We start from the raw sequence: 19,169 nt of genomic DNA, 5'->3' as shown, positions 1-19,169 counted from the left end.
ATATGATCTGCTTTAGCAGTGTTATTGGGGTTTTATCTTTTATATGTAATTTGTTGGGGAAAAAACTGGTTTGAATGTTAATGCGACCTCTGATTTAACCCTAGACATTGAAGGAGTTGCTATAGTGACTAACCAGTGACGGGGTCTGCCACGCTGTAGGAGTCCCCGATCCTGGGATGTACCGCCCAGTGCCTGGGGAAAAACACCATAATAATGTATTAGAACAGTATGTCCTCATCAAACTGAAAATGATATTTGTGTTTATTTACCTGTGAAGGGGTCAGCCCCAAAGCCTGCTCTGTTGTCAGCAGCTCCAGGAATGTATCGGCCTGAGCCTAATGGTGAACATGATAAAAGGTGGGTGAAAATACAGTTAGTGTGGTATTCCAAACTCAATTTGATTTGCCATGACCTGTCTATTTCAAATGTTACGGTAACTTTGCACACTGTGTGTTAGAAGAGGGAAAGGTTGCCTATAGTATGAAGTTGGTTCAGTGGCCCTACCAGTGAATGGGTCGGCAGCGCTGGGCGGGGCGGCTCCCAAGGTGTGTCCTTTGGTGTTCTCGATGATGAAGTTGGCCACCTGGTCCAGGAACATGGGGCTGAGCTCGTTCTTCTGCAGGAAGTTGTGAGCTGTCAGCCAGGGGTCATCTTTCATGTTGTAGGGCAGAGTTGTATTGTAGTACAGCGTACAATAATGTTATCTGAGGACAATTAAGATTCTATCTATTGTTATCATCATTCACCCAACGTTGGGGTGCGCCTCACCTTTCCCTCATAGTTGACTTTCTTGGAGGTCTGCTGGTTGGACCCTCCCACCACATCTCCAATCTTCATCCAGCGGCTGTCGGCCACGCTCCACTGGTACGCCTCCACGTTCTGGCCCTCTTTGATAAGCCGTGTCTGGCCGTCCCGATTCCCTGGGAGACAGACACACAGACATCTTAATGTGTAATCATACTGTATACACTACAATACAACAAGGGGTTTTCTGGATTACTCCACTTCCATGTGCATCTGTGGTTTTTAGTTGTGCAGGTTTTACTAAAGCTTGATGATTGGTCAAATAAGTTTATCATTCATGTAAGATGTCAGTGACCAGGGACTGTACATGCAAAAAACTATAATAGCCAAACAGTGATGTTGTGCATGTAATGTTTTTATAGTTTCTGTTAATTGAATATATACAGTCAGGTCCAAAGTTATTGGCACTCTGGATAAAGATGAGCAAAAAATACTATAAATTAAATAATACAAATACTGACCTACAGTGCCTTCAGAAAGTATTCACACCCTTTGACTTTTTCCAAATTTTTTGTTGTGTTACAGCCTGAATTTAAAATAGATTAAATTGAGCTTTCTTTCCCCTTCAAAGTATTCAATCCCTTTGTTATGGCAAGCCGAAATAATACGTTTAGGAGTAAAAATGTGCTTAACAAGTCACATAAGTTGCATGGACTCACTCTGTGTGCAATAATAGTGTTTAACATTATTTTTCAATGACTACCTCATCTCTGTAACCACACATACAATTATCTGTAAGGTCCCTCAATCGAGCAGTGAATTTCAAACACAGATTCACCCACAAAGACCAGGGAGGTTTTCCAATGCCTCGCAAAGAAGGGCATGAATTGGTAGATGGGTATAAATTAAAAAGCAGACATTGAATATCCCTTTGAGCATGGTGAAGTTATTAATTAGACTTTGGATGGTGTATCAATATACCCAGTCACAACAAAGATTCAGGCGTCCTTCCTAACTCAGTTGCCGGAGAGGAAGGAAACCGCGCAGGGATTGCACCATGAGGCCAATGGTGACTTTAAAACAGTTACAAAGTTGAATGACTGTGATAGGAGAAAACTGAGTACAGAACAACAACATTGTAGTTACTCCACAATACTAACCTAATTGACAGTGAAAAGGAACCCTGTACAGAACAAAAAATATTCCAAAACTTGCATCAAGGCACTAAAGTAACACTGCAAAAAATGTGGCAAAGCAATTCACTTTTTGGCCTGAAAACAGAGTGTTATGTTTGGGGCAAATCAAATACAACACATTACTGAGTACCACTCTCCATATTTTCAAGCATAGTGGTGGCTGCATCATGGTATGGGTATGCTTGTAATCGTTAAGGACTGGGGAGTTTTTCAGGATACACAAGGCCAAATCTACACTGGAGTTGCTTACCAAGAAGACAGTGAATGTTCCTGAGTGGCCGAGTTGCAGTCTTGACTGAAATCTACTTGCAAGCTTATGGCAAGACCTAAAAATGGTTGTCTAGCAATGATCAACAACCAATTTGATAGAGCTTGAAGCATTTTAAAAGAATAATGGACAAATGTTGCACAATCAAGGTGTGAAAAGCTCTTAGAGACTTACCCAGAAAGACTCACAGCTGTAATCGCTGCCAAAGGTGCTTCTACAACGTATAGACTCAGTGGTGTGAATATTTATGTAAATGAGATATTTATGTATTTAATTTGCAAACATTTCTAAAAACATATTTTCACTTTGTCATTATGGGGTATTATGTGTAGATGGGTGAGATTTTTATTTATTTAATCCATTTAGAATTTAGGCTTTAACACAACAATATGTGGAATAAGTCAAGAGGTATGAATACTTTTTGAAGGCACTGTATGTATTCTGAACAAAAATATAGATGCAACATGCACCAATTTCAAATATTTTACTGAGTTACAGTTCATATAAGGAAACCAATCAATTGAAATCAATTCATTAGGCCCTAATCTACGGATATCAAGACTGGGAATGCAGATATGCATCTGTTGGTCATAGACACCTTTAAAAAAAGTAGGGGCGTAGATCAGAAAACCAGTCAGCATCTGGTGTAACCACCATTTGTCTCATGCAGCGCGACACATCTCCTTCACATAGAGTTTATCAGGCAGTTGATTGTGGCCTGTGGAATGTTGTCCCACTTGATATTGGCGGGAACTGGAATATGCTGTCGTACACGTCTATCCAGAGCATCCCAAACATGCTCAATGGGTGACATATCTGGTGAGTATGCAGGCCATGGAAGAACTGGGACATTTTCAGCTCCCAGGAATTGTGTACAGATCCTTGTGACATGGGGACGTGTATTATCATGCTGAAACATGAGGTGATAGCGTCGGATGAATGGCACTACAATGGGCCTCAGGATCTTGTCACGGTATCTCTGTACATTCAAATTGTCATTAATAAAATGCAATTGTGTTCGTTGTCCGTAGCTTATGCCTGCCCATACCATAACCCCACCGCCACCATGGGGCAATCTGTTCACAACGATGACATCAGCAAACCGCCCACACGACGCCATACACGTGGTCTGCGGTTGTGAGGTTGGTTTGATGTCCTGCCAAATTCTCTAAAATGACGTTGGAGGCGGCTTAGGGTAGAGAATTTAACATTCAATTCTCTGGCAAAAGCTCTGGTGGACATTCCTGCAGTCAGCATGCAAATTGCACGCTCCCTCAAAACCTGAGACAGTTGTGGCATTGTGTTGTGTGACAAAACTGCACATTTTAGAGTGCCCTTTTATTGTCCCCAGCACAAGGTGCACCTGTGTAATCATGCTATTTAATCAGGAAGCAGAAACTGGGCCACAAGTGGATCTTCCAGCAAGACAATAACACCAAGCACACATCAAAATCCACAAAGAAATTAATTAATTGACCACAAAATCAAGATTTTCCAATGGCCATCTCAGTCTCTTGACCTAAACCCCATTGGAAACTTTAAATTGAAGAGGGCAGTCCATAAGTGCAGATGAAGGATCTGGAAAGATTCTATATGGAGGAATGGTCTAAGATCCCTGCCAATGTGTTGTCCAATCTCATAAAACATTTTAGAAAAAGGCTCAGCGCCATTATCCTTGCAAGGTGAGGTATTGAAAGGCATTGAAAACAGGGGTGCCAAAAATTTGAATGGTTACTTGTTAAACAACATTTCTTTCTCTGAGCAATTGTACGAGTACAAAAAAATACAGATTTCCCATACAATATACTGTAGCACAGTATTTTTTGTTAATCTTTATCAATGGTGCCAATAATTTTGGACCTGACTGTCGATATCAATACATACAGTGAAATCCAAAAGTATTGGGACAGTGACACATTTCTGTTTGTTTTGGCTGTATACTCCAGCACTTTGGATTTGAAATGATATAATAACTGAGGTTAAAGTGCAGACTGTCAGCATTAATTTGAGGGTATTTCCATCCACATCAGGTGAACAGTTTAGAAATTACAGCACTTTTTGTACATAGTCCTCCCATTTTAGGGGACCAAAAGTATTGGGACAAATTCACTTAAGTGTATTAAAGTAGTCAAACGTTTAGTATTTGGTCCCATATTCATAGCACGCAATGACTCCATCAAGCTTGTGACTCTACAAATTTGTTGATGATTAGTGAGAATGTTAGACGCACAAATATCATACCCCCCCAAAAAAGGCTAACCTCCCGTTATTGTAATGGTGAGAGGTTAGCATGTCTTGGGGGTATGATATTTGTGCGTCTACCAAAGACATTCAGTGATGTCTGGCCCCGGAACTGCTACAATATTTATGAAGGGCACTGTGGTTAGTGAGTGCATTAATCTTTCACATATAAACATCGTCTCACAACGTCCAGCCTTCCACAGCTTGATGGTCTTGTCAGCTGATCCAGACAGCAAGAGGCCTTGTTCAGGTAATATGACCACCGCCCACACTGCTGCTGTGTGTCCCTAGAATACAAACAGCACAACTTGCCATGGTCACTGACCTGGGTTGTGTTCAGCAGGGAGAAAACGTTTAGGAACTTATCCAATTAGAACAAATTTACATTTTATGTTGCTAAATGTTTTGCTACAGTGAGCCCTACTGAACATGACCCAGATCAAAACTAGACAGGTCTCAGACACTTTACCTGTAAGGTCATCATGAGCCAGTAAGTAGTGTTCCAAACGTCCCAGAGGACAGAAGACACACTGTGGACATGCATAACATGGACAGTTTCAAAGCATTAGAAATGTGCCTAATTTGCCTATTTCTATTCTACTTTCTCACCAACTCCATTTATAATGAATAAAGACACAAGCCAGGCTTCATGAAAGATCCAATTTGTACATCTTTTTATTGCAGCACATGCAATCCAACAGTCTCAGAAGTCAATTAAACACTTGAACAGAGACTAGTAATAATATATGGAGAGGGAAGGGGAAACCAGTGTTTCTTAAGACACAGGAAATCAGATCACTGCAGTTCTTTTAAAACCAGCTGGCAGCACTCGCCGACCTTGGCTGGGTCGGTGACGGAGGTGTACTTGGCGATCTGTGACGTGACCCCCAGCGACTTGGCCAGGTCCTGGGCCGTCTGGTCAGAGGCCACCGTGGTCCCCAGGGCCACCAGGAGCCTGAACACTGCCTCCTTGTCCTGCACCGACTCCAGTGCCGCGCTGGCCACAGACAGACACTGGGCCTTGGCGTCCAGGTCGGGCTGGCCGTGGAGTGAGCCGGCGTAGTTGAGGATGAGAGTCGCGAGGGCGATGTGAATGTTCTTGTTGCACACAGAGCAGAGGTCGGCGGCGTGGGACAGGACGGCCTCCCGTTGGGCCAATAGGAGGGCCCGGCCTCGCCAGCCACTAAAGCAGTTGCACAGTGTCCTCAGCGCCAGCATCTGATTGGCTGGCCGGCCCTGCGGCTTCATCAGGCTCAGCAGGTGGTTGCAGAGCGCCACGCCATCATCCGCGTCGCCGCCGCACAGGCTGTCGTTGACCTGCGGGTGGCGCACCGCCAGCCGCAGGATGTCCAGGACAGGGAAGACGATGTCTGGAGGACAGGAGAGAGAACAGGTGATCACAGCTCAATGAAAATGGTACATTACCATATGTTCAAATATTGTAATGTGCAATGGTTTCACATGCTTGAAAATGCCGATAGGGCTTTTTATTCTTAAAACACTAAAACTGAAGTAAATCAATAGAATGCTTATCAGAACTTCAGAGGGTAAAGTGTAGGAGTGGGCAATTCCAGTGCTGGGGGCTTGCAGTCCGCTCTAACACACCTGACCATAATTGCTTGATTATCTATACTGAAAAAATATATAAACGCAACATGCAACAATTTCAATGATGTTACTGAGTTACAGTTCAAATAAGGAAATCAGTCAATTGAAATAAATTCATTAGGCCCTAATCTATGGACTTCTCCTGACTGGGCAAGGGCGCTGCATGGTCACTGCTGCACATGCAACAATGTTGATGACAAAGATGCTGTTTTCAATTTGTATTTCTTACATCTGCAAACAGCTAGTCTGTCTTTTCTTAGTAAGTTGGACCTAAATCCTGTTAGCTGTTAATGCTAATTGCTAGCTAGCTAATAAATGTCAGAGCAAACATAATTAGCTATACAGCCTGATAATCCCAGTGATGGTGAAGACCTAAATCAGCATGTTGTTTGTGCAACAGTATCTTCTAAATCAAATACCAACGCAAGAATATGTTAGCTACATGAAGTAGCTAAAATGTAGCCCAAGATTATAGGGCCCCCTAGGAAACACTTGTCAACACTTTGGTTCCTACCCTGTCACAATAACTCCTCCCTGGCATTATCATTTGTTGTCATGTCAAACACTGCCCACTATTATATTCTAACTATACAACTTGAATAATCATTCTATTTCCATGATTCCAACAGTTCACCCAAGTGTTAAAGTGGTTAAAAATAAGGCCTAGATTGTTTGCCCATATTGTTCAGCCCTATGTGGCAGTGTGGAAATGATCTCAAATGAGTGCAGGAAATGCAGAAATTGATGGAAATGCAGACATTTTTTATTGAACAGTTGAATTGAACAGTATAAAACATTCAGAATGGAGAAAGACCCATTGAAATCACTTAGAATGTATGTGTTGCCACCCAATGGTCACTCACTACTCATAAAGCAAAAAAAAACATAAAATACCGTCAACAAAATACAGTGATATGATATTTTGGCCATATCGCCCAGCCCTACCTTGCCCGCCCCCCAGACGATCCCGCAGATGAAGAAGCCGGATGTGTCGGTCCTGGGCTGTCCGTAGCTTATGCCTCCCCATACCATAACCCCACCGCCAGCATGGGGCACTCTGTACACAACGTTGACATCAGCAAACCACTCGCCCACACAACGCCATACACGGTGTCTGCCATCTGCCTGGTACAGTTGAAACTGTGATTCATCCACGAAGAGCACACTTCTCCAGCGTGCCAGTGGCCATCGAAGGTGAGCATTTGCCCAATGAAGCCGAACTAGTCAGGTGAGGAAGACGAGCAAGCAGATGAGCTTCCCTGAGACAGTTTCTGCAGAAATTCATTGGTTGGCAAACTCACAGTTTCATCAGCTGTCCGGGTGGCTGGTCTCAGACGATCCCGCAGGTGTATAAGCCGGATGTGGCGGTCCTGGGCTGGTGTGGTCTGTGGTTGTGAGGCCGGTTGGACGTACTGCCAAATTCTCTAAATCGAAGTTGGAGGTGGCTTATGGTAGAGAAATGAACATTCAATTCTCTGGCAACAGCTCTGGTGGACATTCCTGCAGTCAGCATGCCAATTGCACGCTCCCTCAAAACCTGAGACATCTGTGGCGTTGTGTGACAAAACTGCACATTTTAAAGTGGACTTCTACTGTACCAAGCAAAAGGTGCACCTGTGTAATGATCATGCTTTTTAATCATCTTCTTGATATGCCACACCTGTCAGGTGGATAAATTATCTTGGCAAAGGAGAAATGCTCACTAACAGGGATGTAAACCAATTTGGCCACAATTTGAGAGAAATATGTTTTTGTGCATATGGAAAATGTCTTTGATCTTTATTTTTGTTCAGAATAAATCAGGTGTGCTAGTGACTGGAAGCAAAAGCCTGCACACATTGCGGCTTGCCAGGATCAGAATTGCCCACCTCTGCACTAGTCTAGTGGGATAAACCCAAATCCTGTCTAAGATGTGTGGTAGCCTACCTTCTGGCCAGTGGGAGGTCTTCCAGAGCAGACTGATCTGCTCTGTGGTGGGCTGCTCTGAGGCGTGGGGGTCACAGACAGACACCAGCAGCTTCTCCAGGCTCCCCAGCACCTCTTCAGACATCCTGTATTCCCCAGGGGCCCCACTGTTCAGCTCCTTCAGTTTGGCTGGTGGAAGGGCAACGTTAATATACAGAGGCGCTATTCAGAATGAAACAGACACTTTGTAATACGTTTTACAGTTAGCAGACGCTCTTATCCAGAGCGACTTACAGTTAGTGAGTGCATACATTATATATATATATATATTTTTCATGTGTGAATCGAACCCACAATCCTGGCGTTGCAAATGCCATGCTCTACCAACATCCCTGCCGGCCATTCCCTCCCCTACCCTGGACGACGCTGGGCCAATTGTGCACCGCCACATGTGTCTCCCGGTCGCGGCCGGCTACGACAGAGCCTGGATTTGAACCAGGATCTCTAGTGGCACAGCTAGCACTGCGATGCAATGCCTTAGACCACTGCGCCACTCGGGAGGTAATACCTGGTATGTATTAACTGTAGTAAGGTTTCCATATAGCTATCCACATTATTTCAGTTCAGCCACAATGCTGGTTGATCAGTAAAATAAAAATATCAAGGGATCATGTTTTGTTCAGTGCTTACTTACTTACCCATTATCTGTGTGGCGTTAGCCTGCTCGAAGGTCACCCCGTCCGTTTTTGGGAAGTAGATGTTTGTGGGGGTCTGCCTCGAGGCAGTCGACGAGTAGGCACCCTCACCTGGGAAGACAAGAGGGGGGTAGAAGTGTTAGCCCTACCCCTCAACCAAACAAAATAATTTCTGCTTTAGCAGTGTTATTGGGTTTTGTCTTTTATATGTAATTATTTGGGGGAAAAAACAGGTTTGAGTGTTAATGCAACCTTTTATTGAACCCTAGACATTGAAGGAGTTGCTATAGTGACTAACCTGTGAAGGGGTCTGCCACGCCCACCGGAGCCCCTGTAGGAGTCCCCGATCCTGGGATGTACCGCCCAGTGCCTGGGGAAAAGGCCATAATAATGTATTAGCACAGGATGTCCTCATCAAACTGAAATCTACAAGAAAATGATATTTGTGTTTATTTACCTGTGAAGGGGTCAGCCCCAAAGCCTGCTCTGTTGTCAGCAGCTCCAGGAATGTATCGGCCTGAGCCTAATGGTGAACATGATAAAAGGTGGGTGAAAATACAGTTAGTGTGGTATTCCAAACTCAATTTGATTTGCCATGACCTGTCTATTTCAAATGTTACGGTAACTTTGCACACTGTGTGTTAGAAGAAGGAAAGATCACCCTAAGTGTACCCTATAGAGAGAAAATGGCCAGTGAATGGGTTGATACTACTGGGCTGGGCCGGTCTATTTCAAATATTACAGTAACTTTGCACACAGTGTGTGTTAAGAGTCTAAACATGTCATGAAGCAGCCTATAGTATGAAGTTGGTTCAGTGGCCCTACCAGTGAATGGGTCAGCAGCGCTGGGCGGGGCGGCGCCCAAGGTGTGTCCTTTGGTGTTCTCGATGATGAAGTTGGCCACCTGGTCCAGGAACATGGGGCTGAGCTCGTTCTTCTGCAGGAAGTTGTGAGCTGTCAGCCAGGGGTCATCTGTCACGTTGTAGGGCAGCTTCATGGACGGGCCGCCCTCGTTGATGTCGATGGTGAAGACAAAGTCATACTCCTGGAAAATCATTCAGAAATGGGTTGGACCTGTGTTGAGAGATTCACTGTGTGACAGCTCGCCTCAGTTAAAAGTGGAGATGAAAATCACTTATGCCTTGCGTCTGTACTCTGGACTTAGCTCACCAGAATTGTATTGTAGGACAATGAAGTATCTATCTATTGATATCATCAATCACCCAACGTTGGGGTGCGCCTCACCTTTCCCTCATAGTTGACTTTCTTGGAGGTCTGCTGGTTGGACCCTCCCACCACATCTCCAATCTTCATCCAGCGGCTGTCGGCCACGCTCCACTGGTACGCCTCCACGTTCTGGCCCTCTTTGATAAGCCGTGTCTGGCCATCCCGATTCCCTGGGAGACAGACACACAGACATCTTAATGTGTAATCATACTGTATATACTCTAAATTCAACAAAGGGGTTTTCTGGATTACTCCACTTTCATGTGCATCTGTGGTTTTTAGTTGTGCAGGTTTTACTAAAGCTTGATGATTGGTCAAATAAGTTTATCATTCATGTAAGATGTCAGTGACCAGGGACTGTACATGCAAAAAACTATAATAGCCAAACAGTGATGTTGTGCATGTAATGTTTTTATAGTTTATATTAATTGAATATATACAGTCAAGTCCAAAGTTATTGGCACCCTTGATAAAGATAAGCAAAAAAAACAATTAATTAAATAATACAAAATAGCTACAGTGCCCTCAGAAAGTATTCACACCCTTTGACTTTTTCCACATTTTGTTGTGTTACAGCCTGAATTTAAAATGGATTAAATTGAGCTGTTTTTTCCCTTAAGTATTCAATCCCTTTGTTATGGCAAGCCGAAATAAGTTCAGGAGTAAAAACAAGTCACATAAGTTGCATGGACTCACTGTGTGCAATAATAGTGTTTAACATGATTTTTTCAATGACTACCTCATCTCTGTAACTACACATACAATTATCTGTAAGGTCCCTCAGTCGAGCAGTGAATTTCAAACACAGATTCACCCACAAAGACCAGGGAGGTTTTCCAATGCCTCACAAAGAAGGGCATGAATTGGTAGATGGGTATAAATAAAAAAGCAGCTATTGAATATCCCTTTGAGCATGGTGAAGTTATTAATTAGACTTTGGATGGTGTATCAATACACCCAGTCACAACAAAGATACAGGTGTCCTTCCTAACTCAGTTGCCAGAGAGGAAGGAAACCACTCAGGGATTTCACCATGAGGCCAATGGTGACTTTAAACAGTTACAGAGTTTAATGGTTGCGATAGGAGAAAACTGAGAACGGAACAACAACATTGTAGTTCCTCCACAATACTAACCTAAATGACAGTGAAAAGGAACCCTGTACAGAACAAAAAATATTCCAAAACTTGCATCAAGGCACTAAAGTAACACTGCAAAAAATGTGGCAAAGCAATTCACTTTTTGGCCTGAAAACAGTGTTATGTTTGGGGCAAATCAAATACAACACATTACTGCGTACCACTCTCCATATTTTCAAGCATAGTGGTGGCTGCATCATGGTATGGGTATGCTTGTAATCATTAAGGACTGGGGAGTTTTTCAGGATAAAAAAATAAATGGAATGGAGCTAAGCACAGGCAAAATCCTAGAGGAAAACACAAGGCCAAATCTACACTGGAGTTGCACACCAAGAAGACAGTGAATGTTCCTGAGTGGCCGAGTTGCAGTCTTGACTGAAATCTGCTTGCAAGTTTATGGCAAGACCTAAAAATGGTTGTCTAGCAATGATCAACAACCAATTTGACAGAGCTTGAAGCATTTTACCCAGAAAGACACAGCTATAATCGCTGCCAAAGGTGCTTCTACAAAGTATTGACTCAGGGGTGTGAATACTTATGCAAAATATATATTTCTGTATTTCATTTGCAAAAAGTTCTAAAAACACTTTGTCATTATTGGGTATTGTGTGTAGATGGGTGAGAGAAAAACAAATATTTAATCAATTTTGAATTCAGGCTGTAACACAACAAAATGTTGAACAAGTCAAGGGGTATGCATATGTTCTGTATGCATTTTTATTTTATACTAATACAATTGCTCAGAGAAATACATTATGTTTAACAAGAATTGTATTTTTCTCAAAAAGATAGGTCTCAAAATGATTGTCACACCTGTTTTCAATACCTCACCTTGCGAGGTGTGCGTGGCCAAAGAGCTCTATTTTCATGTCATCAAACAAATGTAAACACCTGGAGTTTGCTTAACGGCATTGGCACTTGGATTGGAACCGGTGCTAAGGTCAGATGACATACAGCTCTTTGGCCATACACACCAGTGGTGGGTTTTGCGTCGAAAGAAAGATGTATAAGCAGAAAATAACCCCATTCCTACTGTAAAATATGGTGATGGATCTTTGATGTTATGGGGCTATTTTGCTTCCACTGGTCCTAGGGGCCTTGTTAAGGTCAACAACATCATGAACTTTACCCAGTACCAGGAAACTTTTGCCAAAAACCTGGTTGCCTCTGCCAGGAGGCTGAAACTCGGATATTCCATATATGGAGGAATGGTCTAAGATCCTTGCCAATGTGTTCTCCAATCTCATTATCATTTCCTCGCAAGGAGATGTATTGAAAGGTATTGAAAACAGGGGTGCCAATAATTTGACCCCTATCTTTTTGAGAGAAAAAAATCTTACTTGTTAAACAAAATCTCTTTCTCTGAGCAATTTGTATGAGTATAAAATAATAGAATTTTCAACAACAACAAAAATGCATACAATATACAGTAGCTCGGTATTTTTTGCTCATCTTTATCAAGGGTGCCAATAATTTTGGACCTGACTGTAGGTATCAATACATACAGTGAGCTCCAAAAGTATTGGGACAGTGACAATTTTTTGGGGGTTTTGGCTCTGTACTCCAGGACTTTGGATTTGGCACAAATATCATAACCCCCATAAAATGGGGGTTTGATATTTGTGCATCTGTAACTTTCTCACTCATCATTATTCACGATTTATTCATGACTATCCATAATCATGGTAGCATCCACATTAATGTAGAAGTGTTTAGAAACATATTCTATCCTTATTTACAATAAAAGTGACTCCAAAATGACTATACATTATTTACCATTCATTTCTATTGGGCACAAAATAATCTGAAACACAACCAAAACAAACAGCTAATGCATCCAACAAGTTTGTAGAGTCACAAGCTTGATGTAATCATTGCGTGTTAGGAATATGGGACCAAATACTAAACTTTTGACTACCTTAATACACATAAGTGAATTTGTCCCAATACTTTTGGTCCCCTAAAATGGGAGGACTATGTACAAAAAGTGCTGCAATTTCTAAACGGTTCACCCGATATGGATGAAAATACCCTCAAATTAAAGCTGACAGTCTGCACTTTAACTTCATTGTCATTGTATCATTTCAATGTACAGAGCCAACTTTTGGAGCTCACTGTATATAGTGGAATGGAATAACATAATAGAACATGCAGATACAAATCAATTTACCAGGCTCCTCGAGGTGCTCCTTTCCTGGAAGATCCTCCATCTTGATGTCCCCCAGGTCCCCTGTCTTGGGGTCGATGGTGGTCTTGGAGAGCTCGTCCTCGAAGGCCTGGAGGTCCTGGGGGCTGGCCATACGATCTTCCACCTCAGTGAACACTCTGATGAGGCCATCACTGTACGGCAAATAACACGACCGGTGACACAAAAGCAAGGTCATATAATAAACATCGCTCTCACCTCACCTCCAACTATGTTTACCTTTGTTTACCTTGTGTGTGAAGCTATAAGGAGGTAGGGGGCATCACCATCTTGTATGAGCATACACCAAGGAGAAGATTTTGTACTTGGTTTATAATTTCGGTGCAGTAGCAGTATAGGTGCCCATATGCGGCAAAATAAATAGACAGTGGGGTTTGGGGTTTACCTGGCGCCCACAGCTATATCCCCGTTGGGCAGGATGCAACAGCACCACACGGACTGGGCTGGGAGACGGATGGTCTGTTGGCAGTCGCCCTGCTTCCATATCCTCAAGGTCCGGTCCTCTCCTGTGCTTATGAAATCTGAGAAGGAAGGGGAGCACCAACAAATTGTCTAGAAGAATGTATCTGACGGAAACGGCAACACAGTAAATGTGCAGAGATCATATTGTGTGTGCAGGAGTTATCTTTTCGACAATATGAATCACAAAAAAAGATGACAAGTAGGCGGCCAATAACAATACAAAAGGTTCTGTTAACTATTTAGAAATTATATACCAAAATACATTTAAGTAGGAGCGGATCAGCCTATAGATTACAATACACCAGGACGCATAACTAAAACTATGAATCACCAACAGGTTGTCACACTTTCCTAGGGCATAGTGGTTCCACAAACAGGGCACTAGTAGATTGTCAGGGTTCAGTCGTCCATACTGTACCTTGTCCATTGGGGAAGACGGCCAGGCTGTAGATGTAGTTGGTGTGGCTGTAGTATACCTGCACACATTCCCCAGTCACCAGCCATCTCCTGATGCTGGTGTCGTTGCTGCAGGAGAAGAATTCCAGGTCGCTGACCACCGCTAACCCCCTGACACAGTCCTCGTGACCTGGGACGGACAAGGACATTTAACACAATATTTATTGAGGGCACCGTGGGTAGTGGGTGCATTAATCTCTCACCCGTAAATGTCTTCTCACAACGTCCAGCCTTCCACAGCTTGATGGTCTTGTCAGCTGATCCAGACAGCATGAGGCCTTGTTCAGGTAATATGACCACCGCCCACACTGCTGCTGTGTGTCCCTAGAATACAAAGAGCACAACTTTTTTTTTTTGTCATTTAGCAGACGCTCTTATCCAAAGCGACTTACAGGAGCAATTAGGGTTAAGTGCCTTGCTTAAGGGCACATCGACAGATTTTTCACCTAGTCGGCTCGGGGATTAGAACCAGCGACCTTTCGGTTACTGGCACAACGCTCTTACCCACGAAGCTACCTGCCATGGGTTTGTAGCACCTCATAAAGCAGGTCTTGTCTGCTACGTGAGCTAAAGGACTGGAGACTCATTAACACTGCACATGAATCAGAGCAAATAACTACTCTGTCTTGTTTGACTTCCTCCACCCACTGGAAGGCCAACAGTATGGCCATCAGCTCCGCCGTATATACCACCAGATTATCGGTAATACGTTTCCTGACTTCCACCCCACATTCCTGCACTTCAAATCCTGACCCAGTATGTCCTGTCCTTGGATCCTTTGAACCATCTGTGTAAATGGCCACAAAATCCTGATACACAGTATCCAGACGTCTGATGGATCAACACCCTCCCGATCTTTCTGTAGTCTCTCCAACACTTCTGGATCAACTACTGGAGGCAGGAGTAGCCATGGTGGATTTATAGGAATAGCTACCATTGGACTAAACTCCCTTCCATACAGTCCCATCTCCTTTGCCTGGGTATTACCCACCCACCCAAAGCTTGTGTTCGGTCTTCGCTCATGTTCCCAGCATGCCTGTAAAATCCCTTTCGCAGGATGAGACACCCCATGTCCTTGTAGGTTGACCCAATAATTCATTGCCAGCTGCTGTCTCCTAATCTGCAACGGCATATCCCCGATCTCCACCTGTAATGCAGCCACTGGGGACGTCCGAAACGCCCCACTACATATTTTGAGTCCTTGCCCCTTTATGACATCTAGCCTTTCCAATGAGGTCTGGGCTGCCGAACCATATGCTATACTGCCATAGTCTATTACAGATCGGATCAATGCAACATACATGGTCTTCAATGAGGAACGCCCAGCCCCCCACTCCTTCCCCGTCAGACGGCGCATCACATTTAGCACCTTCTTACACTTTCCCACCACTCTCTCAATGTGTTCTGCCCAGGTCAGTCTAGTGTCAAAGTATACCCCAAGGAACCTGAATGCCCCCACCCTCTCCAAGTTTCTCCCATATAACCTCAAGCATACCTCATCTCCCACCTTCCTCCTGGTAAAGAACACTGTTTGAGTTTTCTCTACAGAGAACCTGAATCCCCACATTAATGCCCATCGCTCTACCCCATCAATTGCTTCCTGTACCTTCCTGACTATGTATGGCACATTTCTTCCCCTCTTCCATAAGGCACCATCATCTGTAAATAACGACCTCCCTATATCTGGCTGTACCTGAGTAAACATCATTGATCATGACTGAGAACAACAGAGGACTAATCACGCTCCTCTGCGGTGTACCGTTATCCACCAGGTATCTGCCTGATAGAGACTTCTCCACCCTCACCTGGATAGACCTTCTAAACAGGAAATCCTTTATCCATTTGTACATTCTTCCTCCTACCCCAATAATATCAAGCAGCTGTTGATGGCTCTCCCCCTTCTTCTTCTATGGTATGACGGCGTTCGCAACAATTAAATGTGCATTCCACCACCTACTGTGCGAGTGGAGAATAAGGATCCCAAAAAAGGAAAACATTTGGGTAAAAATAAATAAATATCATACAAACTACCAAAAAAGAAATTAACTAAACAAAATCAACTCGCTTTTCTCTAAAAACCGCATTCATTTCCTCAAGGTTTTGCTCCCCTGAGGTAGAGCATCTCATGATAAGCTATAGACCACACTATTTACCAAGAGAGTTTTCATCTATATTTTTCGTAGCTGTCTATTTACCACCACAAACCGATGCTGGCACTAAGACCGCACTCAATGAGCTGTATAAGGCCCTAATCAAACAAGGAAACGCTCATCCAGAGGCGGCGCTCCTAGTGCTGGGGACTTTAATGCAGGGAAACTTAAATCCATTTTTACCTCATTTCTACCAGCATGTTAAATAAAAATTAAAAACTCTAGACCACCTTTACTCCACACACAGAGACGCATACAAAGCTCTCCCTCACTCTCCATTTGGCAACTCTGACCATAATTCTATCCTCCTGATTCCTGCTTACAAGCAAAAAAACTGAAGCAGGAAGCACCAGTGACTCGTCAATAAAGAAGTGGTCAGATGACGCAGATGCTAAGCTACAGGACTGGAATATGTTCCGTGATTCTTCCGATGGCATTGAGGAGTACACCATATCAGTCACTTGCTTCATCAATAAGGGCATCGATGACGTCGTCTCCACAGTGACCGTACGTACATACCCCAACCAGAAGCCATGGATGACAGGCAACATCCGCACTGAACTAAAGGGTAGTGCTTGCAAACTATTACAGACTACAAATGGAAGCACAGCCACGAGCTGCCCAGTGACACGAGCCTACCAGTTGAGCGAAATAACTTCTATGCTCGCTTTGAGGCAAGCAACACTGAAGCATGCATGAGAGCATCAGCTGTTCCGGTCGACTGTGTGATCACGCTCTCCGTAGCCGATGTGACTAAGACCTTTAAACAGGTCAACATTCACAAGGCCACAGGGCCAGACGGATTACCAGGACGTGTACTCGGAGCATGCGCTGACCAACTGGGAAGTGTCTTCACTGACATTATCAACCTGTCCATGACTGAGTCTGTAATACCAACATGTTTCAAGCAGACCACCATAGTCCCGTAGCACTCACGTCTGTAGCCATGAAATGCATTGAAAGGCTGGTCAGGGCTCAAATAAACACCATTATCCCAGAAACCCTAGAACCACTCTAATTTGCATACCGCCCCAACAGATCCACAGATGACGCAATCACACCATAGTGCCCTCAAAGCTCATCACTAAGCTAAGGACCTCTCTCTGCAACTGGATCCTGGACTTCCTGACGGGCCGCCCCCAGGTGGTAAGGGTAGGTAACAACACATCTGGCACGCTGATCCTCAACACGGGGCCCCTCAGGGGTGCGTGCTCTTGCCATGGTCACTCACCTGGGTTGTGTTCAGCAGGGAGAAAACGTTTTGAAACTTATCCAATTAGAACACAGATTTTCATTTTGTTGCAAAACGTTTTGCTACAGTGAGCCCAACTGAACATGACCCAGATCAAAATTACTATAGACAATTCTCAGACACTTTACCTGTAAGGTCATCATGCACTTCTCGTTGAGCCAGACTTTTACTGTGGTGTCCCATGAGCCACTCAGTAGTGTTCCAAACTTCCCAGAGGACAGTGCACACACTGTGGACATACATAACATGGACAGTTTCTAGTTATACACAACGAAAGCGTCATCAGACCAAGTTGGTATTTTAAGTGGTCAAGTTGAGTTAGTTGTTCCACAATGATGCATTACATTTCAGTCATTTAGCAGACGCTCTTATCCAGAACAACTAACAGGAGCAATTAGAGTTAAGTGCCTTGCTCAAGGCACATCGACAGATGTTTCACCTAGTCGGCTCGAAGATTTGAACCAGCAACCTGCTAGGCTACCTGCATCAACAGTATATCAACTATACCTGTGTTTTTGTGTCCCTTGAGAGTGACCAATGGTTGTGGTTGGTCCAGTGTAAAAACACAGATGTTGTGGTCGTTTCCACCTGTGGCTATGAGTCCCCGAGGATACGTGTCGCTGGGCGGAATGATGCATACACAGGATACAAAGTTCTGATGGCCTGTCATACAATGCATTTCTGTGAACCCCCTGTCTGGGCTGTAGACAGAATTCGACACAGAACATATGCTATTTAAAGTTACATTGGATTACATTGAAAACACAGAGCAGGACAACAGCAACAATGTGGTGTTAAATCTAGTAATTCTGAACAGTCTCTGGCTTCTTCCAGTGACTAGCTTTATACAAAAGCTTACTGTTAGCTATAAAATTAGTACCGTACTAGCCATATGGGCTAGAGAAACCTTGTGCGCATAGATTGTCATTCAAGGTTTAGAAAACTTGTGTCACGTTTGTGTCCCGTACAGTTTGTGTGACATCAATGTTATTAATGGGGGAATACCAGAAGTGAAACCACACTTCCACACCATAGTGTGGTTTGGTTGCACAGTTCAGTTGAGTGAATGACAACGCTAATTATGTTAGCTAGCTAGCTAGTTTCCGTTAGCAGAGACTTCTTGGTTTGCCTTGAAATTATGGTTATGGTAAATTGAGAGGGGCATCGATATATGTGTGGCTAAGGGCTGGTAAATTATTATCTTTACGACATTAAAATGGTGAGATAAACACATTATTGTCTTTTGAGCTAAGCTAAATTAGCTAACCAGCGGTACCTTGAGTTTGGTACCCAGACTCTTCCGGTTCGGTCTCTGGAAACAGACATAAAGGCTCCTTCAGGGAAAAAAGCAGCTGCAAGACCTCTAACATCCATTTCATGGCCAGGTATGGAGCACCTTAGCTTATATGAGTTAGGCGATGCCATTTTATCACCAATATCACAATGTTTTAATCGTAACTTCTAAGCAGAGAAGTGGCGTTCCTTGTCAACAAGCAATCGGCCGGTTAAGTAAGGCGGAAGTAGAAAGGCAAAATCAACCTTGACCTCAGATCGCATGCTGGGACAATTACATAGATTTTTTGCAATTATATATATTTTTAGATAAATCATACAAATAACA

At 43.5% G+C, this 19,169-nt stretch overlaps 1 protein-coding gene across 1 annotated transcript; it reads right to left on the bottom strand.

Moving 5' to 3' along the window:
- Positions 1-5,101: 5,101 nt before the first annotated feature.
- On the bottom strand, positions 5,102-19,064 carry LOC311113043 (phospholipase A-2-activating protein-like). Its single transcript, XM_084156168.1, has 14 exons — positions 18,825-19,064; positions 18,056-18,249; positions 17,677-17,777; positions 14,350-14,470; positions 14,109-14,276; positions 13,614-13,749; positions 13,193-13,362; positions 9,903-10,054; positions 9,483-9,702; positions 9,115-9,180; positions 8,956-9,027; positions 8,661-8,768; positions 7,984-8,151; positions 5,102-5,819 (listed from the first exon to the last, which is right to left on the bottom strand). Exons 1-14 carry the CDS (start codon positions 18,971-18,973, stop codon positions 5,245-5,247), a joined length of 2,400 nt encoding a protein of 799 aa, XP_084012294.1. The 5' UTR covers positions 18,974-19,064; the 3' UTR covers positions 5,102-5,244.
- Positions 19,065-19,169: the final 105 nt, after the last annotated feature.

The sequence above is a fragment of the Coregonus lavaretus genome, assembly GCF_964263955.1.
Source record: "Coregonus lavaretus genome assembly, chromosome: 39".
Taxonomy (NCBI): Eukaryota; Metazoa; Chordata; class Actinopteri; order Salmoniformes; family Salmonidae; genus Coregonus; species Coregonus lavaretus.
Note: the sequence above shows the minus strand (reverse complement) of the source record. Positions and strands in the feature narration are given on the sequence as shown.

Bases quoted from the DNA above. Each gene is read 5' to 3' on its own strand.
- LOC311113043 (XM_084156168.1), bottom strand. From the start codon at position 18,973: ATGGCATCGCCTAACTCATATAAGCTAAGGTGCTCCATACCTGGCCAT. The intron at 14,471-17,676 runs GTAAAGTGTCTG...TTTGTATTCTAG, and splicing joins AGTGCATGATGACCTTACAG to GGACACACAGCAGCAGTGTG. The intron at 5,820-7,983 runs GTAGGCTACCAC...CCTGTCCTCCAG, and splicing joins GACCTCCCACTGGCCAGAAG to ACATCGTCTTCCCTGTCCTG.